Here is a 24,817-nt window from a genome sequence, read left to right on the forward strand (position 1 = left end):
AGATTGTTCAGTGAGATGAATGAGATGGATCGGACCTATTCAGGATCTCGGGGTGTCCCTGACCTTCATCTTCGGCAAATAATTCTACTACCAATATCGAAACAACCATTGCTTTCCCATCATTGGCATCATGGCCAGTGATAAATACTACACTTTGGCAGAAGGTACGGGCCTTCTCTCCCGTCATTGAAATATGTGGGATCTACAATGCTGACTTTGTCTAGGTTGCCCTTTCGCAAGCAGTAAAACTTCTGTTCTGCTGCGCGGCAATTGAGGCGGCAGTCTCGGCTTGCTACAGGACACTCAGGTCATCGAGACTTTAGCCCATTTCTCCCGTGAGAGAATTCCCGAACGGTGTGCATGTCATTCTACCTAAAAGCTTCCGTCTTAGTAAAATTTTAAGATGTTAACGCCACTGAACTTGAAAGAGAAGTTCATGCAAAAGCCGTCGGGTAAGTCGTCATTCCTCGGTTCAAAAGCAATCTCGGATTAATGAACTATAAGCTGCTTTGGAGAGTTTGAAGCTAGTCGTAATTGCTCCCACTTTACCTCCGCCAGCTTCTTGAGTAAGGCTGGTAAAAGGACGCCGGTTCTCCAGCGTGTGTCAACTGTCGGTCAGGAGTCAGGGTCCGCTGATACATCTCGAGATGTGCATGGATGGGTAATGAAACTTTTCACAGACGAAGGAAACCTCGATTGGGTATTCAACAATACGGTATGTTTGCAAGGCGTTTGGGGAGTTTAGGATTATTTCTAATGAAAATTTCATGTCTGTTAGCCTGTGTTTTTTATTCGTGATCCGATTAAATTTCCATCGATGAATCGTTCCCATAAACGGAACCCGCAAACACATCCCCCGACCCTAACATGGTAAGATCATTCATTGATAGTGTATTTTGAATAAATGATTCTGATTTCAATTGCAGTTTTGGGAGTACATATATGCCATATTTCCACGATGATCTCCACTATCTAACAAATTCTAGTTTTCACGTTGGTAATCCCGAAGGTATCCATCAACTTATGATTCTTTTCACCGATAGAAGTACGCCTGAGTCCGTTCGCCATATGAACGCTTACAGTGGGCATACGTATAAGTTTACCAAAGCCGTAGGTCAAAATACTAGGTTTGAAATTACCTTCACCAACTCGATTTTAGGATGGTTCATTCAACTATGCAAAAATCCATCTGAAAACACGACAGGGAATTCGAAACTTCTCCTGCGAAGAGGCCATCAAGGTCTCCGGTGAGAATCCCGATCATACAGTAGTTTTCGAAATCAGTTTGACCCTAAACTCTTACGATTTGATTCCTGGATAATAATTCCTTAGTTTGCGAGTTCTGATTTGATATTATTTTAGGCTTGTTGGTTCAGACCGCTTTCTACAATAGTCAATGTATTTTACAATACGTCCTCAGTACTGTTCATGCTGTAATTTGCACGGATTAGCTGAACATGGGTGCTGCGCGCCAGCAGAATGAGATCGGGAAACTCTTTTCGCCTACTCCGACCAACGTGATCAAATAATTCATTTTATCGATCTGTCGAAGTACCCTTTGGAGCTGGCTTCCGAACTCTCGCAAAGCAGTGAAGATCAATTGATCTTGATCAAGAATTTCCTTCTGAAATACTAGTCGTCGGCAACTGCTACCTAGGTGTGGTCAAAGTTTGTGGCCAAATCTTCCAAGGATAGAGATGAAACTTGAATTACTACCTAGGTATGAAACTGATATTCCGCCTTGGTTCACAATGGGAATAAACCAAGGTAACATCATCCAAGTTACTAGTACTACCCGTAGTAGCACGACTATCGATAATTTTCAAATCACAAATTCTCTTGTGTCCTAATGTATAATACCCGCTGAATGCTCAACAATCATTTAGAAGATTGCGAACCATGTCGTACAGGTCGATCTCCAGAAGCGTCCAGCTCTTGCGGAGGCCATTCATGTGTTCCCGCCAACTCATTCGTCGGGTTATATGAGCCCACTAGTTCAGGTTGATCTGTTCGATTATGAAGCTCATGAACAGGTGGGCGAGATTCACCACGCAATTCCGCAATCGTAGTAGCCTCTGGAACTTGCACCTTTTCGGTTTTGGGTTCTGAATTAGAGGGACCTCGCCGGCGTCTTCTGAGAAAGAATATCAAAGCACCGATAATGAGAAGGACACCCACGCCAACTCCGACTCCAATACCTGCCTTAGCTCCCGTGCTGAGCCCACTTTCGTGTTGAACTGAATTCTCAGATGATTGAGTAGCGCTTGCAACATGCAAGTTGTACCCTCTCATAGGTGATGCTTCTACTGACATAGATGTGTAGTCAGCTGTGTGGAGAGAGAATGTAGGAGTGCCAGCGATTGTCTCTGTGCCACTAGTGATTAAATTTATCGGGGAGGAATTTTCAGCATATGTGATCACTCTGCTCGTGGTAACATAAAATGACGACATGCAAGTGATTTCTGCTCTTTGAGTACCAGAGTAGTCAATACTTGCCACGTATCCACTGAAGATGAAGTTGTTGTTAGCTAAGGAGAGGTCAAAATAAGAGAAAAGAACGGATTGATATATTTTTCCCTGCGAAAACAATCCGGACTTACGTGGGACAGCAGGCAGTCATTGCAGCAGACTCGCCTTCCAGAGTTGAATAAACTGAAGTCCAGCCCCCCAAACAAGAGAACGGTCCAAGCCGTATAGTCGGCACTGCATCATTGTGCGCGAGTAAACTTATGTATTGGGTAACTGAAGCATCGTGGGCGGCCTTTGCGGAAGATGCTACTTCAGAGGGAAAGCAACCAGCAGTTGTGTTGACATAATTCTGATAAGCAACGTTCCATGCCTCCAAATACTTCAAAGAGGTGGTATACTCGTGGTCCTTTTCAGATCCGACACCGAGAAAATAGCTGGAACATGCATCCGGGGCCTCAAATGGTGTGGTTAGAGGCAGATAGGTCACTTCAGTGCCTCTTATTGTAGTGGGCGGATATGTGGTTGTCATTACATGCGGGTTTTGTTTTTTGGGATGGAGGGGGGAAATAAAAGAGAGCGACCAAAGAGCCGGAAATTAAATGAGAAGGGGTCCATCTCAGGGATCTTTAGCGTGTGTTAGTGTGTTAGTGTGTTAGTGTGTTAGTGTGTTAGTGTGTTAGTGTGTTAGTGTGTTAGTGTGTTAGGGGCGGAACTGTGGGGGTTGGAGATGAGCCCCCAAGATTCTTGCTGTTTACCGAACTTGGTCAGCACCCGTGAAACAGAAAAAAGAGCTGACAATGGCACTTTTGCTCGTGTGCTGCAGCTGGCTTGTCATGGATACCAGTCACGGTTGAGTGATAATGACTTTGAATTGTTGCTGGCGCAGGTCAGGTATGTGTTCTTCATTGAAACTTTTTGAACTGCCCAGGTGTAGGCAGGTGAAATTTTATTTTCCCCCCTGCATACTATCGGTACTGTACTTACTACAATAGTAGTAGATAGCGGGCGGAATCAAACATGATGGAAGAAGATTGAACTTCAAGTTGGGCTTTCCCTTTTCCCTTTCATTTTATTGGTCAGAACTCTTTCCAATCATCCAGGGGCAGAAATACTAGCCATATTAGGCCAGAGGGGTGTTACAGGAGGGGCCCGGAAGCATTCGGATTGCACAACCCTTAATCGTTCGTGGATCACCGATGGCGGGACATGGGGCGGTGGGCTATAATTCACTTTATGAAAAATGATGGTTTCAGGTCGTTATTAGAGAATGAGTGTGGGGAAAAGAGATCAATCAGTATATGAAATGATCGGAATTTTCATGTTCGCTCAAGTCTGACGCGAAGATACTCGCCCTCTGGGGTTAAGCAATGATTCCTAAATACGGAGTACAGTAGACGTTTCTTCTGTGAACACAAATTGAGCTTGATTTCGAAGCTTATTAGATAGAGAACATAACATTGAAAATATTGCAGAAAAAATATAGTACTCCAGTCCCAATAACTTGACCTCCTTTACACTTGTCTTTCCTCTGTCTCTCCTGTCTCTCTTGCTCTTCCCTATATAATTCATCGCATACCACTTCTGGAACATCCTTATGACCCTCTGGAACCCCACCTTTTTCAACATAGGTTATAAGATATTTTATATTATGAGCTTTAAGTGAATAATATTTTTTCCCCATTGGATCCATTCAACATTGAGGCCAATATGGATATATCAATGAGTCACATCGTACCAAATTATAAATGTTGTGCCAGATCGGCCTCTCCCCCGAAGTATATTCCTCCATATCAAGCTGTGTATCTTGCTCACTGATTATTCTCTGTGTGACGGATGATTTCCCTCTTCTCTTTTCTTTCCGGTTGGTAGACTGAGAAGAATGATGATTGTCTATATAGTTGAAACTGGTCTTCAAAGTAAGTTTCTCATCTTTAGAGAAAAGATCGGACTATGTCAGAGATTGTTTGCCAATAGCCGACTAAATAATATTAGTATTGTCAAATCGTTTTGTCAGTTTATGTTTAGTGCGATCATTTATTAATATTATAATAACAGTATTATCAGATATCACCCATTAATAGTAGACAGTTTTCTGTTAAAACACCTACTCTAGCTTTTTTTTCTAATGAAAATTACCAGAAGACACTGTAAGCCAAAACAGTATCTTTCTCAATGTCCATTGATACTTCCCGATTATTGACTGTCACTCGCCACTCTATACGGTAGTGGATACAGATTGGAGATTCCTCACCATACGCCTTTACCTCTTCCCACTCATATAACAGAAGAAATTGGAGAGAATATAGACCACATTTACTCTTGAGGTCAAAGATGGGCTCAAGACTGACAGTATTGGATCGGGGCTGATACAGTACCCAGGCATTGGCATAGAATCCGAATTATGTTCCCATACTTCATGTTCAATAGATTGAGATATATGATTGAAGTGATATGGACTCATTCTAAAGTAATCAGAATCCTTGGAATACCTATGTTAGTTTATAGGATAACCCATATTAGATTCGGGAGTAGCAACAAATACATGAATGAGATGCTTATTTTCCGGGAACCAAACAAAAAGAGTTTGGGGTCAAACTGATTTCGAAAACTACTGTATGATTCAGGATATGTTTGAAGCTATTGAAAGGGAAGATTATCCTAAGTGGGATGTCTTTGTTCAGCTAATGAGCCCTGATGAGGCCGAGGGATATGAATGGAATATTTTCGATATGACCAAAGTTGGGCACACAAAGACTTTCCTTTGCAAAAAATCGGTCATCTTACCATGAATCGTAACGTGAGATTTCATTCGGGTCTTCGAAATTTACGTTCCTGGGACTGACTGAACAACCACAAAATTATTTCTCCGATATCGAGCAGGCTGCTTTCTCGCCATCAACAATGGTTCCGGGCTTTGCTGCTTCCGCCGATCCAGGTGAGTTGGCGTGGATGAGTTGTGTAGTCATATTCCGTGGACTAAATCTAGATGCAGTGCTACAAGCACGACTTTTCGCATATCCAGACGCAGCTCGTTACCGTCTTGGGGTGGACTATCAACAGCTTCCTACAAATTCGGCTAAATCTGAAGTTTATTGTCCATTCCAACGAGATGGATTAATGCGGTTCGACGGCAACTACGGTGGAGATCCAAATTATGTGAGCTCATCACTCCAGCCAACAAAGTTCTATCAGGATGTTAAAGGATTAAGTGCAGCCCAACTAAGCCCACATACCGACCACGAAAAGCGGGCTGGAAAGGTTTTAGCCTATACCAGTGAGATCACTGACAAAGTCTTCGTTCAGCCCCGGGCATTGTGGGAGGTTATTGGTCGAGAACCCGTTCACCAGAACCGACTCATTGATAACCTTGTCTCCACCGTCAAAGATGTCAAGTATCCGGAGCTGCGTAAGGCTGTGTATGGTATGATCCCCTCTCGAAAGTATTGGGGATTTTAATACGGGGCTAACGGTGGCGCAGATCTCTTCAGTCGCGTTGACAAAGAACTCGGATCGAAATTACAGAAGCGCACCGCAGAAGCAATTAAAGCATGATGGAGCCGGCTCTTCTTAAATTTTCGTTCATTGAGATTACTTGAAACTGTTCAATTCTGAGCGCTTAATGTTAATGTGGTGAATGGGTCTTATTGGACTCGAATATGGAGTTTGGAATTAATCAATGAGAAGAGAGTGACTATCAGTGGGGATATAATTTCAAGGATTCTCCGCGCTCCCCTACATACATCCCGTACCTATGATCTAATAAGCCTCTACATGGGCGGTGTCATTATGTCAGTGCAGAGCAATGATTGCTCGATTCTAACACGCCTGCATGAACTTGGACTTATGGGGTTACACAAGTTCATGCAAATGTGCAGGGTGTTCCAATCGCGTTTGCTCGAAGTGGACTCATTGTGCCGTAGGGCCACCTGCTCTGTACACCAGTGAGGAACTCTATCGTTCGTAACATCGTCAATCGCTCCATGATTATTGGCCAAGTGACACCCCCACTGGCGATGCGAGCCGAGCTGGATCTTGAAGATGCATCCACAAGTGGAGCAGCTGAGTATCTTAGCGTCAAGGGGCCCAATGTTGCACACCGCTGGTTGGTTGGATATTCCATGCTAACTTCATCCTCGCCCCCTAGGTTCGTGATGATGGCTTGCCAAGTGGAGAGTTCAAGGCGATGGTTGCTCAGGTGGCTCTCTTGCATGTTACCAACACGGCGGCACCCCATACAAAGGTGCTGTTCACTCAGCTCCATCGAGGACTTGCGCACGCCTGAAAAATGGAGTGCTTTCTGTCCCGTCCCCTTGGCCGAGAAATCTTTGCTTCATATAATCTTCCCTAGCCTGTTTTGTTTGCTTTATTCTGCACCACTAGCTTCTTGCGAACACATTCGCCCATTATGGATTCTACAGATACTGAGAACATCCCGGGAGAGAACTACGTTCTCCGCCACAGAAAGGACGCGCAACGCGCCCCAATTCGCAAGCGCATCATTATTTGCTGTGATGGCACCTGGCAATCTGCTACATCTGGCGAGAAGAACGTCCCATCGAATGTTACCCGTCTGTGCCGGTCGTTGAATCACATCGGTACGGATGAGGATGGCAGTCAATGGCAACAAATCGTCTGGTATGATTCTGGAGTCGGGACAAGCCCAAGTATACTGCAAGATATTGTCGAGGGGGCATTTGGCGAGGGTCTCGAGCAAAATGTCATCGAAGCTTACAACTTCTGTGTATTGAACTATCACCCCGGTGATGAGATTATGTGTTTTGGTTTCTCACGCGGCGCGTATACGGCTCGATCCATCGCAGGCTTGATTTCGGACATTGGCATCTGTCGTAAATCTGAGCTGAATAACTTCCCCAATCTCTGGCGTCAATACAAAAAGGTCAAGCATGGGAAGCGCTTTGATAGAAGTGATGCGTGGTTTGACTGGATGTTCGGTAAGGCCGATGAACACCAAGGTGCTGGTAAAGAGGGTGACCGAACATTCCTTTATGAACATGCTCCGCAAGGCGATTGGGCACAGGAAGGATCAAGAGAGGTCAAGGTTGTGGGTGTCTTTGACACTGTTGGTGCTATAGGCATGCCGCAGGTATTGGGCTTCAAACTGCCATCTACGGGAAAGGATGGCTGGCACAATGTTGGGCTTTCACCGAGTAAGTATTCATCATGCTTGTCTTCTCCACTCTATAATCGAAATAGAACCATGAGACTGATCTTGTTCAAGACATCAAACACGCTTTCCATGCTTTAGCCCTGGATGAACACCGCCAATGCTTTTCTCCTTCAGTTTGGTATCTGCCAAACAAGCCAGCTACGCCGGAAATGGTTGAAAGCAGAAAAAAGGAGGAGAGTGAAGCCGAGAAGAAATACGCCGAGGCCTTACAAGCGGCTATAGATCTGAAGGCAGGGGGGCAGGCCACGGATGCTCAAGTGAACGCTGCCGCTAGAAACGTCAATCAAGTCGCGAGAGTGTGGAACAAGGCCACTAGACGACTAATGAAAGCTCAAGAGCGACTGAAATGTCAATCCGAGCTGAAACAGGTCTGGTTCCCCGGTTACCACACGAATATCGGTGGAGGTGACCCTGGTACCTTGAATAACGTTGGTGATATGGAGGAAATGTCTAACATTACCTACTCATGGATGCTGGATCAAATCAAGGCTCATGTCTCTATTGATGAGCGTTTTGTCATGCAAGCTATGAGAGCCCGTGAGGAGCGACTCAAAAAGCTTAACCAGAAATACGAGCAATGGGAAGCCTCTGTGAACGCTTTCAAGAGGGAATCATTCAAAGAATGGGTGTACAAAGCTGCCAAGAACATTATCCACCCCACAAGAATGCTGGAACCTCCTGAATACAAGGGCATTCGTCGCTACGGATGGGGAGAAGGCATATTGATCAACAGCTACACTCTTTTCTACCATCTGAATGGCAAGAAGTGGCGCACTCCTGGATATTATGGCACTCGAAATGACAATGGCAAGTATGCTGGTAAGACTTTCGAATACATCCATCCTGTCGTCAACTACAGAGTGGAGCGGATGAAAGAATTACACAAGTCGGATAGCAAACAGCACACCTTGTACAAGCCCCTTGCTCCTAACTGGCAGTACAAGCGCTGGAAGGACGTGGATGAAGAAGGCAACCATATCTACAAGTACAGCTTTGGAGATGATTTGAAGGCCGTGCCTGAGTGGAAGCTCGGGGTTCAGGACTCTTATGAGCGACTCGCCATTGCGGGCCTGCCTGCCTATTCCTATGTAGATCTCCTGGACGACGAGGTGAACAATGGGTTCCGAACCGAGCGTTTTGATTTTGATTCATATGGCAAAACCGAATATGGTCTCAAGCCCCTCGTTGCACAGAAGCTTCATGACTCGATTACCCAGGCTTCATCTGATGGGAGTGAAGGTTGGGGTGAACAATCCCATTCGACCGTATACGATATTGCCGCTCGATCTGGTGATTTGAAGGGGGCCAGTGTGCCCAGGCTGCTTTCGAAAGAAATTGATACCTCGAAAGATCATGGGAAGGATGCCCCCCAGCGCATGTGCTTGGACAATGTTCATTGATTACTCGCGTGAATTTTTGTGAATGTTGTAAGAATATATCTAATGTATCTATGTGTATTCATAACTACAGACAGTAGCAATAGCAATGTCAATTCGGTCAATCTGAGGCCTTAATATCCATGTGAGCTCTCTGGCCTTCGTGTCTCTTGTGTTCTCACCGCTGATCCCAAGCCTCCTTCTCCCGCATTTTCTTACCGTGATAGTGCATATGGCGAATTATTGATTCTGATAATTTGTACAGCCTCTTGGATGTCGGGTCTTTGGAATGATCAGTCCTGCTATTTTCACATTACGTATGCTCTTGCAGTCAAACAACAAGGTTTATAATATCACTCCCTTTTCAAAGCATTGTATATCTTCATACGGCATTCATGAGCCAGATTTCCTAACCCAGCTTTCCCAATTGGACTATCTTTGGCAGATTTAAGTGTGCTATTTTAAATGTTGATTGATCTGACTATCGACATTATCGGAGGGGTAATACAAGAGAAGCTGGGGGTAGTCACTGTTCGTTTCATTGTTGCATCTTCGAGGGCTGCCATATGATTATCCCAATGAGGCGTACATTCTTCCAAAGTTGGAAGGGACAATTGAACATCCAATTGAGAGAATCATAAATACTATGAAAGAAAATTGCTAGTACAGTAGTTTTCGAAATCGGTTTGACCCCAAACTCTTTCGATTTGATTCCCGGAAAATAATTCGGAGATACACTAATCCTGTTTAGTATCACCGCTCTTTTAGTTGGGCGGAAAAGATGTGGTGAAGAATTTCTTGGTAGATCTGGCTATGGGATTGCTACTTCCCCCTTTTTCGTCCCGCACGGAGCGCAGTCTTTTGTGTATCGCTGTATATCTGCCAGTCATCACACAGAAGGCTGTATTTATGCTGTACAGAGCTAACTCTGGTAGGGAAAGATATTTACTTTTTTCTCTGTAGATCTTATCTTATGCGAATATCTCATTCGTACATTCGTTGCCATTTCCGAATCTAATATAGGTCATCCCGTAGGCTAACACACACATTCCAAGAATTCCGATTACTTTAGAATGAGTCTATATCACATTAATCAGATATCTCAATCCATTCAATATAAAATATAGAAATACAATCCAGATTATATGCCAATATCTAAATACTGTATCAGCTCCGATCCAATACTGTCAATCTTGAATCTATCTTGATTCTGTATATTTGAAAATAGTTTCGATCTCAAAAGTAAATATAGTCTATATTCTCTCCGATTTCTTCTGTTGCACAAATAGAAAGAGAGTAAAATATATAATGAGAAATCTCTAATCTATATTTACTACTATATAGAATGACAAATAATAGTCAATAATAAGAAAGTATTAATAGATACTGAGAAAGATATTGTTTGGGCTTTTAGTATCTTTTGGCAGCTGTTGTTGAAAAAAAAAAGCTAGAGAAAGTATTTCGACAGAAAACTATCTGCTGTCGCCGGATAATATCTAATAATACTATTATTATTGTATCAACAAATAATTGCACTAAATACAAACTGATAAAGCGATTTAATAATATTGATATTATATAATTAGTTATAAAGAAATAACTGCTGATATAGTCCGATCTCTTTTCTGAAGATAAAAAATTTAGACTGAAGATCAGTTCTAACTATATAGACAGTCATTATTCTTCTCAGTTCACCAACTGAAAAAATATAACAGTACTAAAGTACAAGCTAGCACTTGTTGACTAGGTAGGAGGATAATGGAAGAAGAAGAACAGGAGATCAATTCAATCACTTAGTAGGATATACAGAGACTGGTTCTTGAAGAATCTTCGAGCAATCAGGATAGCACAAGCGAAGTCATTCAATCTTTTCCTCACATGCCTTTTTCGAGGAAGAAGCGGTATCGAATCGGGCTCGAAGTGTGAGGATCAGTAGCTTCATCGCATCATCCTCCAGATCCTTTGTCAGGAATGCCGTGACAAAAAATAAAAAAGAGAAAAGTATCTATTATATAGAGAATAATTGATAAACAAAATATATAGTTTGATATAGAGAAATGAATTTCAGAAAAAAAAATTGACCTAGTACAGTATTTATAATTTTGTGCAATGCAATTTATTGTTATATCTATATAAATCTTATTGTTAAATAAATTCAGTAGAGAAAAAATACTATCTATTTAAAACTCACTATATAAAATATTTTATAATCTATATTGAAAAAAATAGGATTCTAGAGAATTATAAAAATATACTAGAAGCAATATACAATAAATTGTACAGAAAAGAACAAAAGAGACAGAAAAAAATAGAGAAAGAATAAATGCAAAAAAGATCAAGTCATTGAAACTGGAGTATCTTATTCTTTCTGCAATATTTACAATGTTTTGCCCTCTCAATCTATTGCCCAAGAATTAGATATCTCAGATCCCAAGACTGCGGTTGAACAGATAGACTTGAATTCATTAGAAATTCCTGGTCCTAGAGATATAGCCGCAAAGAAATATAGTGAGTGGCAGATATCAAATATTGAAAACGATATACTCAAATCGGCATTTTGGCAAGTATATGATATGATGCTCGACAATGGTCTCGACCTTGAGCAGATCTACAAAGATCAAGATCCAAAATTCTTTATCGAGAAAGGGATAAAAATAGGCATCCCTCGACGTTTCGTCGAAGACATCGGAAAATGGGCTGAGCTAGTCATGAAAGCGATTCCTATTTATGATGTCCTTTAGAGTAGATGGAATTGTTTCATATTTTACATGTTCGCCAAGGAAACGTCCTTGGCGAACATGATTAATTTGTATTCAGGATATCAGGAAATACATGAGAATTATCAGACTTGAGTCTTTCAAAGCCAATAGTTGATGAAAACCAGAGAGAAGATTACAGTGTCACGAAACTGGTGTTGCCATTCTTGAATCTGTGTTATTAATATAAGCTAATCCCTACTGGGAATCAATCCGTATATACTCGGCACTGAGGCGGTATTGTTTCTTACACATATTTCCTACCGCTAGGGTATGTATTCGTTTGTGTCTTTGTACCCCACTCCAAAAGACGATCGCCCGGCTCACAAACAGATGAACCGTCATTCTAAGTGGCCAAATCGGGATGGCACCATACTTAGCCCCCTCAAAGCATGAGTTTATCTCTGACATGACCCGCAGTAGTCAGCTATCTGTATCGCAGATGGCATGTGCTGTTGGCTGCAACAGGAGAATCACTCCAAGAATCACATCCAAGATACGAATCTTTGGCAGCGCCAAAACCCCGCCAAATAAGGATGGTCGACCACGAAGCGTCACTCCAGTGATGAGCCATCTTGGGGCAAAGCCACGGGGACGATTGTGCAGATTACCATCCCGTTGTGTAGGAAGTGAGCGAAAAAAGAGCCACGAAATTCGACTCTGGGGCGGAAATGTTTGCAAAAGATCATCCAAAATGGTCTTTGAGCAGGAATAGAAAACGCATCTGCGAGACGTAGTCGTCACATCCACGACGTAGCAAACAGAGAGGCCAATGCGATACCAATCTTCTGTACGCGAAAACTCTTTAAGTGCCTGGTATCCGTGGTGCCAATTTAAAGTTGGTCGCTCCGCCGCCAGAATGAGTCAATCTGAGTCCTTTCCAACAGCCAATGGTAGAAGACTTGGCTAGAAATAAGAACTGGTGTTGCCCCCCCCCCCCCCAGGTCCACATTTTTCGGGCGATCGGCATGAGCCTACATGAGTCATCCCTCGCCATGGAAGTTTCAGCGGGAGATGTGGGGACCTGAACCATCAAAAGCGGGTCCTGGCGGCTACGCAGTAGCGAGAAGAAAACTTGCCTCTGCCATGTGAAGAAGTCGCTTTGAGGGCAATTTCACCGCATCATTCTAGTAAATGCTCATCAGCATTTACGTATATATTGATGCCCACATCATTTCTCTGCATGTCAACTGAGAGAACGGCTAGCTTATATGACGCCGCCACCGATTCGACTCGACGTCTTTCGCTACTTATAAATTCAGCTAGCCATTCACTAGCATGGGTATTTGGGAATGGAATGGCTCCCAGAATAAGCAGCATGTTCCCACACGTCCCTGGCTTTTGGAGCTCAGATCATCGGGATGGTTCGTCACCGCAGTCGTCTCGTACGCCAGTGCCACAGATATCTTCTTGTATGGGCTGATCGTGCCTGTGACCCCTACTGCACTATTATCAAGAGTTGGTATCTCGGAAGGAAGTCTACAAAACTGGAATTCAATCCTCTTGGCATTGTTCGGTGTTGGTCTGTTGGCCTCCTCCCCTATCGCCGGGTACATGGCCGATCGATTCGAATCGCGCCGATATCCTTATATTTTCGCCCTGGTAGGCCTAGGCGCAGCGACTGCTCTGCTCTGCGCCGGGGACCATATTGGATTTTGGATCGCCGGTCGATTGTTTCAAGGGGCAGCATCCGCGGTGGTTTGGGTTGTTGGGAATGCGCTAGTGGCCGACACTGTAGGCAAAGACGGTGTCGGTAAAGCCATTGGATACACTACAATGGCTTGCTGTGTCGGACTATTGGCTGGGCCCCTTGTTGGTGGTGTTGTGTATCAACATGCCGGATATTACTCTGTTTTCGGTATTGCGTTTGGTCTGATTGGCCTCGATATTGTTCTCCGGCTAGCATTGATCGAAAGAAGACATGCCATGAAGTGGTTTAAGCTGGAGGATGGGCTACCCACTATGGAACAGCATGCTATGGAACAGTGAGTTGCTTGCAATATAAGTCGTCTAACAAGGCTTGAAAGTACTGACACTAGTAACTCATCTGCTAGACAAGGCCAGCATCAGGAAGCGCCTGCACGAGGTGTGCTCGGTCGACTTGGAATCCTATTGAGCTCACCTCGTGTCATTGTTGCCATTTGGGGGGAGCCTAGTTGTCTCCATAACCATGACCTCATTCGACAGTGTTCTTCCGCTGTTTGTTCAGGAAATTTTTGGGTGGAAGCAAGGCGGTCAGGGGTTGATTTTCCTCCCACTCATCATACCACACGCCTTAAGCCCAGCCGCAGGGTCCATCGTGGATAAATTTCCCCGGTCTTGCCGCTACGTAACCGCCTGTGCGTTCCTGTCGCTTATGCCAGGTACGATCCTTCTGCGATTTGTGACAAATGCTTCTATGCGACACAAGATTCTCCTTTGTGCACTCCTCACAGTAATAGGGGTCTGTGTTTCTATAGCAATGCCGGCTCTATATGCAGAAGTCATTAGGTTTGTCGGAGACAAGGAACACCAGACACCAGATGTGTTCGGTAAGGGAGGAGCTGTGGCACTGGCACTCGGTCTAACTAATATAGGGTTTGCGACCGGTAGTATCTTAGGGCCTTTCTTTGCGGGGTTCATTCGTGAACATAGTGGTTGGGGTACGATGTGCTGGGCGCTGGGGCTGTTGGCCGGTGTGTCGTCATTACCAGTCTTCTTTTTCACGGGAGGCTGGATTTTGAAAGGGCACTTTCAAGGCTTAAAAAAACCCAGGTTGGAAGCTGGAGGTCAGATTAACATGATGTAACCCCAAAATATGTTCTTTGGAGTACAGCCCCATCGTGCTCATTCTAACTTGGGTATTATATGTACGATGTAAGTCAGTATCCATTGAATACACAGGAAGGTGAATAGCCCGATATTATTCCTGATACAGAGTACTGTGCCTGGGTAGTCGGGATCGAAAAAAAGTTCATGAATGAAAGTTGTTGGCAGCGGTTTCGGGGCACACTGTAATTTGGTATAGGTTCAGGAGTTTAAACATCAAAAACTTCGATGTTGAAGCCTGCATGTCGGAAATTACCTTTGGCGCTCTCTTCTTTCGCACCGACCATATTGATACACCATTCAAAAAATCTATCAAATCCTCGCTCCGGATCTTTCTCATAGTAGTTTCAATTACATTTACTGAATCTCTTCAGTTCAGCAAAGAACTCTTCAATCGGATTCAGGTCCGGCAAATACAGTGGCAAATAGACCAGCTTCACCCCAGTATCTGAGTATATTTATTCAAGATTTTGAGTCCGGTGAAATAAGATATTGTCTATAACTAGGATATATTTGGATTTAGACTATCTTCTGCAATACTGAAGCTGCTAGACTATAAAGTTTTCAAATACTATAGTAGTATTTGTTGAACTATAGAAGATATACAATAAAACAATTTTATTCTGTGTATAAATAGATAATATCTGATATCTCTGATCTAGATAGAATTGTATTATTTGGAAAAAAGATATACTATATAATATTCAGTCTGTTTATCTCAATTCAATATATTTATTATATCTAGATTTGTCAATATAGATTAGATAGTATAATTTAAAATCTGATAGATAATGTAGATAATAATTCCGCAAATTGAAACTTCGTTCTTTACTATATTTCTGTATTATTTTTTGAGATCAATCTTATTCAATAAAAATTCTTCTGATACTGAAAATTACAATCATAGTCTGAAACTCATTCTATAGGAATACAATTATTTCGTCAAAATAGAGACTATATTTCTTATATAGATAATTACAGAAAACTTCAATTATCAGAGATAATACAGTTCATTTTCGATCTACTTAGATTTGTGATATACATAAGCTTCCAAATTGTCGCAGATTGTTGCGGATACTGATAATAATCTGTTTGATATATTCAGCCTGCTCAGCCATTTCAGATATGCGAAAAGATTTTCTCTTGATCATATCACAAATGAGCGCAAGCTTTGAAGATGAGAGTTTTGGAGCTATGTCGTCTGCACTAACAACGGTAAGCAGAAATGTACATAAAATTCTTGATTGTCAGGCAGGGAAAGTGAGGGAAAGAATGGACTAGACTGATTTCGAAAACTACCGTAGCAGTTTCATTACAGTCCTTTGTTTGCACTAGTCATCATAGCTGAAGAGACTTCATCCAGATTATACTAGTAGATATTGGAGCTAGGGATCATGTCTTTGTCACTTCTTATGTCGATATCCCTCCCGAGGCTGAGAACATTCCTCGTCTGGTAGTAATCCTAACCCATCTTCTTTCTCTTGAACCCAGACAAAAGGTATCACTCAAAGTCGACTCGGAGTCAAAGAATGCATAGAATCTTTCGAGGCGAAATGGCCAATTTCTTTCATTGGGCTTTGAACCAACACTTTTTCTTTATGAGATTCCAAATTCCGAGCCCACGCAATTCCTTTACGAGGTCTGAACTGGTGCAATTCCTTTGAGAATTTAGTCGGCCCTCTCGAGTATCTGCAGTAGTACATAAAACGGCGCCTTTTCTCATCCTACGAAGACATTTCTTATCTTACTAGAACACTTCTCATTTCGTCAAGAGTCTGCTTATCCTAACGAGCGACTTTAAAACTTATTTATTGAAAATAAATGCTTCAATTCCAGCAATATGCCTAGACCACCCAAACGACACGCAGAATCTCCACCGTCCGGTGAAAAATCTGGCAAGGCCAGAAGTACCCACGAAGATGAATCGAATATACTCAAGACGGGCCCCGTAGCCACCAGCACATATCAACGCTGGAACAAAAAGGGGCTTGGGCTCATCAAGAAGCTTGAAGACATTCCTGAGGGCTGGGACTGGAAAGATGATGACATTCATGAAGAGTTAGTAATTTTACTTAACGGCTTTACGTTGGAATATCCACGTGGCTATTTATTCTTCCTCATTCTACAGCCTCATCTTCTGCTGCATCTTTATAGCACAATTAGAAGACCACCTACTAACAGTTCTACCCCATTGTAGTGACTTGGAAGCAAACATAAAGCGATACAAAGAAAGGATCGAAGATGGTATCATGCCGCAGTGGTGGGAGCAAAAGCTGAAAGACTATGAGAAAGACCAAGCTGAAGTTCAAGAACTCATAGCCAGTGAGCCAGAAGGTCTAGCTTATGACGAGATCATGCGTTTGAAAACCCTCGAAGTGATAAGGAAAGCAGTATTGAAGAATGGTGATGATTATGATCAGATGAGAAACGTCACTACTATGATGGAAAAATATCGTGCTCGCGAATTGGTTTGGACTCCTGGACGTGTCACGTATTGGGCGAACGGGGTCCAACTTACTGATTACGAAGAATTTGGCTGGGAGAGATTCCGAGATCTTAGTGATAAGCACTTCGATAGGACAAAGAGTGAAGAGGACCTGGGTCCCGAGAAAGGATATGGAGGAATCTGGGTAGAAGGAGTAAGTGACAGGTCTTGAAAGGCTCCTTATTTATTCTACGGAGAATAAGATAAGGAGTTTTGCGTGCTTAGATTAAGCACAAAGAATTGTTTTTCTGAACTCCATCAAGAGCCAGTTCATATATCGCTAGTGTGGACTATATGAAGTTTTATGCGTACCGCTCACTTAGACCACTTTTCCCAGACTATAGCCGAGGCATCTGGGCTTCTAGCCTTTCAAATTAACAGCTGCTAATATCGAATTCTAGGGAGAAGACCCCGGACCAGCATTCAATCAAGTGACCTGGACTCAGAATCGTTTTCTCAACCCCCCCTGGTCTTGGTTTTGGACGTCATCATGGTGTATGTACAGACCTTGTCTTTTTCAGAATTTTGCTCTAACTTGACCAAAGTACAGTCTATCTCTTCGCGTGCCTGGATCTAACGACGGTACTCGATTGACATTCCTCGACGACACTGGCTCTTCACGAACAAAAATCTTCAGGGATGACGTTGAGACAATTGTTCGAACTTCACGTCAACGAGCGCGATTTATTCGACTCGCTGTTTTCCAGAATGCCAATGGAGGTGTATTTGTGGATCCCACGGTAGAGCTCGAATGCTGCTTAATGGATTCGGCGGCTCCGCCGAATGAACTAACGCCGTGGGTACCTACAGAAGTTCAATGTTCCCCCTACCGGCGTCGGGGACTATGGCGACTTGGTGGCCCCTTTATACGAGAAATGGTGTACACGGCTACAGTACCAGACGGTACATCGTTCTTACATCTCGCAAGGACTAAGACAGCGCTTACATCTAATCCATTTCCTGCACTCGACATAACCCAATCAAATATACCTGTGGCACATGTTCCAATTCCTGGCGTTGTACCCGACCATCAATGGAGAACTCTTTTGCGAACTACTAATCTATTGCCTTGAGCTAGATCCAAAACTAATGCTCGAGGCTCAAATCATGTGAGGGAATGAGGAACTCGCTTTCACGATTATTCTTCTTCCTTTTCATCTTATCAAGAAGGTGCAGGTGTATTTGAATGCATAATTAATCTTACATCGGAAGATGAGAATGGACTATCATGTGAAGAACCTGCCTGGTATCCTTGGAACTTGACCTTACGTGGCAGTGCTTTTTGTTTTTCCAGTGCTCTTTTCTGAAATTTACTTTGTGTTATTGATTTCTTACATCTACTTTGTGTCACCATGCTTTTGAACAAATTTGTGTCTTGTTTTCCGGCCATACTACTTATCGATGATATTTGATATAGTTAGAATGAATTGGTCAATTTCGATCCCGCGATATTGTTTTCTTCCACTCATAGCTTTGCTTGCTACCGTACAGACAGCTAGGGAGGTAGCAGTCAGGCATCATTTAGAAGGCTTCCACAGTGTTCGTCAAATCTACAGTCCCAATCAGACACCACAATTACCGTAAACCAGTAGAAGGCTATTTTGTAAATATTGTAGTGGGGAATATGTCATCTATCTTATTTGTGATAAGCGAGATTATTGTATGGTATAAAGCCACAATGTTGATGTTAGAAAGCAATTCAGACCCTTTCTTCTTCTATACCCTCCCCTACTAGAGGGTCTCCCTCTGTATCATCCACTACCCCCAGTGGACGTACTTGGTTCGCAGACTTGTACTTCCACCTGCACCTCCGTTTCAGTATGTAATATTGCTTAGGAAGAGCACAGTGCAGTATACCATTGTGACCGAATCTCAAGGCTTAAAGTATTACTACAGATACAAATGAGCTCATGAGAGAGAAATTTGAGACTCCAAACTTGTTCTTTTACTTCATTAAGTACCAGTGCCGAGAAAAGAGGCAATGAAAACCAGAGAGAGAAGAATGACTTGGATGCAAATAGACCTCGTCATATTTTCAAATCATCGTTCGAGCAATACGCCCATAATGACCAGGCTCGAGGGATTGAACGGGAAGGCCGAGCTGTTCGATTCCACTTTTCGAACTGTATACATCCATGCTATCTTGTTGATTCATGTTACCAAATATTCCAGGAATTTTTAAAAACTAATCAAATATGGCGTAAATAGGGGATCTGGTGGAATTTCCGCGATGTGTAATCGGTACCGTGCAGTTGGCTCAATATTTGCAAGGAGAAACCATTTTCATACAAACGCAATCATATATAAAGCAGTCCCTCCCTTGGATACTAGGATATGCCCTGCCACAATGACGTTATATGGTCACCAGCGGTAAAGAATCGGTTCTCAACGAGAGATAATAAAACATCCAATCGAACGAGCGACTGCACTAGCTTATAAGCAAGAAACAGCGACATTTTGCTATGCCAAATGACGCAGGAAAATGTGGAACGATATGACGAATCACTTGAGTGTGTTGAAGCTGATCGAAAGATTTGAGTCCGGCTCAACGTGTCTCCGCCGACAGGGTTGCTTACTGTTTCTTCAGACTCGGTTGGTAAACCTCTGGAGTGGATGCATTGATGCTGCCATTCCAACAATATTGGTGAAAACAGTCCGCACACGCACTTGGTATCGACGTATTAGTTCGATGCAGGCTACGGCTAATGATCGCACAACCAATGCAAGTGCCCCATTCAGTAGAATTTCCCATGGTAGCTACGTTGTATCCATTGAGCACCAGTTGGTCCCGTTCAGTATCGTTGAGCTCCAGTGTCAATGTTGAGATGTTTGACATGTAGGTATATGGGCTATTCGGAATGTAGACGACCAATGGAGCTGGAGGCTTGCCTGTGCTATTAAATGGATCACAGCCAAAAAATGTGGGCCGTCTATTCAGTCCCAGATTGACAAATGAGTTCTGATCTGGAACAGAGGGAAACGCAGTCCCATTCGCAATACTTGAGGAGTTACTATTGCGCTGATAGGTAGCCACCATGCTGGTCCCGTTAGGCCACCGTGTCAGTGTGTCTGCCGAACTGTCAATGGCGAAGACAACGTCGACCTTGCGATTGGCTTGTAGGAGTGGGTGAAAGGGAATATTCTGTAAGTCCTCGCCGCCATCAACGAGGATCAGAGCCTTTGCTTGGGAATTTGGATTGTTCGCTTTATTGAAGCCGAGAAATGGATTGGGTTCATATACTGAAACGTCATTTGAAGATTCATTGAGTTGTTGTAGAAGCGATGTGGTGAGGCTCTTCAACGTGCGTTGAGCATCGGTGTTGTTGATTTGAAGCAAGGCTTGATTGAACAAGGAAGAAGATGTACCCATGATGAATCCAGCATTATCGAATCCGGATATGCAGGTGTCATTTGCTAGCCCGCCTTTTGTGAAATTCGACCCTAAAAATTGTAGTGGCATGAATCCATAGGTTGTTGGATCCCATGTACCCAGTTCCCATGGATTTATCTCGTAGACGGAAGAATTCAACGCTGTTTGGTGTTGAAAACAAGCAATTTAGCAGAGTTACAGCAGAATATATGCATCATTGTAAAAGACCAAGTATACTCACTTAGATTCCGCTCTGAAGGGTTCCTTTCAAGAGCAATAATGATAGGCATTGGCATATTTCCATCAGCAAATTGCGTTGTTGAAGCGATAGATGACCATGTATATGCAGGACCGCCCTCACTAGCATTCACCAATTGGAAGGATAGCCCGCGGCCCCTGGGAAATTAATTATTAATATTCCTCTGTCAAATCTGGTCGGGGGTAGATATTCAGCAGCCAACAGCCAAGGTATGGCAATTATCTCGGGCGGACAATGGTAGCTACGTACCAGTAGTCAGTAATTGAAACAGGGAATCCGGCCTCCTCTTTGCCATTCACAGTTTTGTGAAGTTGACGAAAGTAGCCTGCATCACCAGTAGGTCCATTTAGAACTGATTGATCAAATTCCCAAACACCACTGGCATTAGAATTCAACATTGCAGTCACGGTAGTAAAATTGTTTGTATAAATCGATCCGACCAGCCAGGAACCACCACTGAGGCCGGAAATATAGGTAGTTGATTGCACCAATCCGCCTAGGTGACCTGGCATAGTCGACCTGCTCGTCCGTTGATCAAATGCAGCAAATGCCCCAGCTCCGTTGAGCAAAGCCCGGTAGCCGCCTCCCGAGAATGCAATCCCAATGTTAGGTAGAGATTCTGCATCGGACTCTGCAAAATATTGGGTAACGTTGAAGTCCGGAATTTTCAACCGTGTGAGAAAGGCCTGCATTGCCTTCAGCCTTTTGCCTTTACGGTTCTGTAGCCAATTCCTTTCGTGCTGGCTAATATTTCCTGCATCTCGCACGCTAGGATTTGTGGACGGGCATTGTACGTCTTTTGGTGTATATCCATCGGGTGCGTTTGGCAAGGCTCTAAAAATAAGAGTACTAGGAGGGGTACTAAGTTGAGAATTGGCCAAACCCGAAAGGCCAGAGGTGAAAACAGCAAAAAAAAGAATAAAAATCCATATCTTCCAGCTCAACATTACAATAGTGAAGTCGCGGCTATTGGGTAGCAAATCACAGGGATATTCGGCGGGATATGGCCAACGTTCGTTAGATGGATTTAGCTGAAGAGGGCAGAGAGAGTTGCCATTTACATTTAAATACTGATCAGAAAAATGAACTACTCAAAAGGGATAATGGATTTACGTTCTGAATACTACCAGTGAAACAAAAGGGTGGTGGGAGTCACCATCGCGGTCATGACCTGCGCATACCACCAAATGAAGAGAGGGATGGAAACGAGAGCTCAACTAATACAAAGAGCCAATTAAATATAATGGCCGAAGTCGAAAGTTGAAATAGCCTTAAGAGCTGATTGACGGTCTACACGCCACTGAATCATGATGGTTATACTCATAGATCTCATTGGTTGCTACGGTACCTTGGTAGCAAATCCGCTACTAGAGGTTTGAATCGTGCAGATGATCGATCCTGCGTTTGCACAAGATCTATATGGGTCTGGCCAGGGTTTTATTTAGGAATAGATAGTATCAATCAAATCAATCGACCTCTTTTAAGTACTGTCGCAATATGGTCACACGATCCTTTGACTTTGGAGTATCACGACCTACTGGAAGTCAGTTTGCTACGTATTTGGCAATTCTATTCTTTATTGACTCGCAACACCATATCATACGCAAAAAATGTTCAGCAGTGGCCTTGTTATGAGTGACCAGTAAAGTGGGTGAACTTTTAGTGCAGCTTGGCACCTTTCGAACTGTCTGTTTTCAGACCATCCACGGGCATTTCTCCCACTTGTACCCCGGTGTCCGCAGTGACCGGCTATGAACGTTCCTGTTCTGAATTAAATCTCCTGATTTACTTTAGTGGAGGGAAGCAAATTGGGTTCTTTGTGGTGTAGGCCAGCAAATCCATCTTGGATTTTAGTTCTTAGAGACAGTCATCATTATTTCCGTTTCTGGAAGCAATCGATCAGCCGACATGATGCGCCACGCCGAGCTTGATCAAATAACGCTGTGAATGAGAATTTTGACTATCAGCGGCTCATCACCTGATATCTGGAGAATGATAGCAGCGTTCTTTATCCTGCCTTGGTTATATATGATAGAGCTCTCACTGGCGTCATTGACTTCGGATTTCTTATCTAGCGGCTCGCTCAAGGTATTTTAAAAGGATTATTTTCTCGCAACAACTTCATCGTCCCAACTACGAAACCCAGCATCCATAATTATGAAGGATCACGCAGACTATATACGGCCATTTTTGTTTGCTGTTCGCCTACTCCTATGGATCAGCGCAGTAATCACTTTGGGCCTCACTGCATGGGTAGTCGCTCACCTGAAAGGCTACCGGGCCATCTTCACCCTTGTTATTGTGAGTACTAGTACTTTTTTTCAATATTTCGAACTGGTAATATCGTACTGACTTTGCTTGCGTAGGCAGTGCTCACTACAGTATTTTACATTCCCGCTCTCTTCACCGCATGTATGCATCGTAACCGCGGTTATATGCTTCCATTGGACATAATCTTCTATGCGCTGTATGTTAGACCCTTCGCCCTCCAACTTCCTCAATTGCTGGCGATCAGCAAATACTTTATCAGACTACGTGAATCTGATGCACTAGGATACATAGATGGCTATCAGCATTCATCTTCGTTGCCCAAACGGATGACTTTTTAGGTGGCTCCGGATGCTCTTTCTTCATATGGGATCTAAATACTAGTTGCAAAAGGAGGAATGCCATTGAAGCATTCTCTTTCCTCTCGTTGTAAGTCGTTAATCAGTTTCCCTTTCTTAATACCTGAGCACATATTCTGATTTCTTTTGTAAGCTTTTGGACCTTCTGTGGCTTGTGCTTGGAAATCGCCAATGTTTATATCGGCAGTTGGCATACATCTGCCATTACCCACCCTGAAAAACCAAACGGTGCAATAAGTTCCGGCGCCAACGGTGCAACTGCTACGACCCCTAGCGCCGGCTCTGCGCCGGGAATGAATGGTGAGCCCGCTCAAGTCTGACATCAGTCATGTCCGTTGAGATGCTCCTTTCACGTGGGATCTTGGAGTTATATGGCCAAAGAACAATTTTGGGCTGAGCCTTTTTTTTTCGGCTTTGTGGTCTGTTTGTGCGCTTATTGAGTTTCCTCGCGGGTGAGCTTAATGGTGTTCTTCGTTTCTGAGTATCTTGTACCTGATTTCTAATCATGGTAATGTCATATATCAACCAAATTGCTCCTGATGAATGTTACTCGCACCTTATTAAGAGCGCATACTAAATTCCCCGCCACCGCCGATAGTATTCTATTCGCTACTTTTCCTACTTTGTATATTTCTCTATAATTTAACATAGTGTAGAGAATAATAGTCTACAATAACTAGACCAGGCCTCAGCTTAGGTTCCAATACATATGAGAATATTATGGAATACTGTTATGTACAACGACGTTTGTCCGATGAATCAAGAAGTTTTCGAGTAGATTATAGAGGATCTTTGGAGGATTGTAGAGAGCTAATCAATATATTCGATACTACTGCTTTGCTTTTTCTTAAGAATTAGGAAGCTGAGTCGGAATCTGATCCGACTATTATAAAGATTGCAGCTGTGTCGCCAACCAAAAAATCATTGCTGAATCATTTTCGGGATCTAGCTGACGGGGTAAGTTTCTAAGAGCTAAAAACGCGATCTGTAATCTGTATATTCCATTCACTCCAAACACAAATGGATTTTGCGTAAGTTATAGTCTTCAAAAAGTTATAAATGGAAGGTATGCCCACCTTGCAGCGGAAGATCGCCTGAAATGAAGCTATACGACCACGTGCATGTGTGGGAGATGATAGATTGCTCTACAATATGTACATATAGCCAAATAATGCTTCAGTCTTTAACAATTAATCCGACATGATGTAAATGGGGGTGACTGTGAAAAGATCACGGTCTGTCGTGCACTTTAGGGCAAAAAACCATGCTGTTTCCACGCCGACTATTCCACACCAATTTGGTGCTGGATGCGGATGTCGATGTTAGTCTCGGATAGAACTAGGCTAGCCAGAGTTGACGGCGGAAAATTCTGATTGGCAAAAATGTTTCTATAGAAAAAACAAGAATATTTTTATTTATCAACAATTTAAATCAAAAGTTTTCCACCGGTGAATGTCAAAATTCGGGGAGATACCGCTT

General features: G+C 43.1%; 9 protein-coding genes across 9 annotated transcripts; 8 read left to right on the forward strand and 1 right to left on the reverse strand.

Annotated features, from left to right (window-relative positions):
- Positions 1-403: 403 nt before the first annotated feature.
- On the forward strand, positions 404-6,021 carry N7469_003124 (uncharacterized protein; the record flags this gene model as incomplete). Its single annotated transcript, XM_056642044.1, has 9 exons — positions 404-452; positions 516-715; positions 779-870; positions 987-1,110; positions 1,160-1,247; positions 5,053-5,243; positions 5,272-5,404; positions 5,462-5,890; positions 5,948-6,021. 9 exons carry the CDS (start codon positions 404-406, stop codon positions 6,019-6,021), a joined length of 1,380 nt encoding a protein of 459 aa, XP_056504538.1.
- A 428-nt stretch (positions 6,022-6,449) lies between these two features.
- N7469_003125 (uncharacterized protein) lies at positions 6,450-6,751 on the forward strand (the record flags this gene model as incomplete). The annotated part of the gene is made up of 2 exons (XM_056642045.1): positions 6,450-6,575; positions 6,614-6,751. 2 exons carry the CDS (start codon positions 6,450-6,452, stop codon positions 6,749-6,751), a joined length of 264 nt encoding a protein of 87 aa, XP_056504539.1.
- Positions 6,752-6,874: 123 nt separating this feature from the next.
- Positions 6,875-9,057, forward strand: N7469_003126 (T6SS phospholipase effector Tle1-like catalytic domain-containing protein; the record flags this gene model as incomplete). The annotated part of the gene is made up of 2 exons (XM_056642046.1): positions 6,875-7,637; positions 7,709-9,057. The coding sequence occupies 2 exons, from the start codon at positions 6,875-6,877 to the stop codon at positions 9,055-9,057; spliced, it is 2,112 nt and encodes a 703-aa protein (XP_056504540.1).
- Positions 9,058-10,263: 1,206 nt separating this feature from the next.
- N7469_003127 (uncharacterized protein) lies at positions 10,264-11,774 on the forward strand (the record flags this gene model as incomplete). The annotated part of the gene is made up of 3 exons (XM_056642047.1): positions 10,264-10,329; positions 10,448-10,549; positions 11,346-11,774. Coding segments are annotated over 3 exons (597 nt in total), but the record flags the coding sequence as incomplete, so codon positions are not given.
- A 1,293-nt stretch (positions 11,775-13,067) lies between these two features.
- N7469_003128 (uncharacterized protein) lies at positions 13,068-13,778 on the forward strand (the record flags this gene model as incomplete). The annotated part of the gene is made up of 1 exon (XM_056642048.1): positions 13,068-13,778. The coding sequence occupies one exon, from the start codon at positions 13,068-13,070 to the stop codon at positions 13,776-13,778; it is 711 nt and encodes a 236-aa protein (XP_056504542.1).
- Positions 13,779-14,250: 472 nt separating this feature from the next.
- N7469_003129 (uncharacterized protein) lies at positions 14,251-14,577 on the forward strand (the record flags this gene model as incomplete). The annotated part of the gene is made up of 1 exon (XM_056642049.1): positions 14,251-14,577. One exon carries the CDS (start codon positions 14,251-14,253, stop codon positions 14,575-14,577), a length of 327 nt encoding a protein of 108 aa, XP_056504543.1.
- A 1,860-nt stretch (positions 14,578-16,437) lies between these two features.
- N7469_003130 (uncharacterized protein) lies at positions 16,438-17,254 on the forward strand (the record flags this gene model as incomplete). Its single annotated transcript, XM_056642050.1, has 2 exons — positions 16,438-16,655; positions 16,795-17,254. 2 exons carry the CDS (start codon positions 16,438-16,440, stop codon positions 17,252-17,254), a joined length of 678 nt encoding a protein of 225 aa, XP_056504544.1.
- A 2,400-nt stretch (positions 17,255-19,654) lies between these two features.
- On the reverse strand, positions 19,655-21,677 carry N7469_003131 (lysophospholipase catalytic domain-containing protein; the record flags this gene model as incomplete). The annotated part of the gene is made up of 3 exons (XM_056642051.1): positions 20,961-21,677; positions 20,694-20,848; positions 19,655-20,613 (listed from the first exon to the last, which is right to left on the reverse strand). The coding sequence occupies exons 1-3, from the start codon at positions 21,656-21,658 to the stop codon at positions 19,655-19,657; spliced, it is 1,812 nt and encodes a 603-aa protein (XP_056504545.1). The 5' UTR covers positions 21,659-21,677.
- A 1,191-nt stretch (positions 21,678-22,868) lies between these two features.
- Positions 22,869-23,658, forward strand: N7469_003132 (MARVEL domain-containing protein; the record flags this gene model as incomplete). The annotated part of the gene is made up of 4 exons (XM_056642052.1): positions 22,869-23,012; positions 23,078-23,178; positions 23,274-23,408; positions 23,472-23,658. The coding sequence occupies 4 exons, from the start codon at positions 22,869-22,871 to the stop codon at positions 23,656-23,658; spliced, it is 567 nt and encodes a 188-aa protein (XP_056504546.1).
- Between the last annotated feature and the right edge of the window lie 1,159 nt (positions 23,659-24,817).

The sequence above is a fragment of the Penicillium citrinum genome (assembly GCF_028827155.1).
Source record: "Penicillium citrinum strain IBT 23319 chromosome Unknown utg000002l:1.0-3833315.0:1.0-3834789.0, whole genome shotgun sequence".
NCBI lineage: Eukaryota > Fungi > Ascomycota > Eurotiomycetes > Eurotiales > Aspergillaceae > Penicillium > Penicillium citrinum.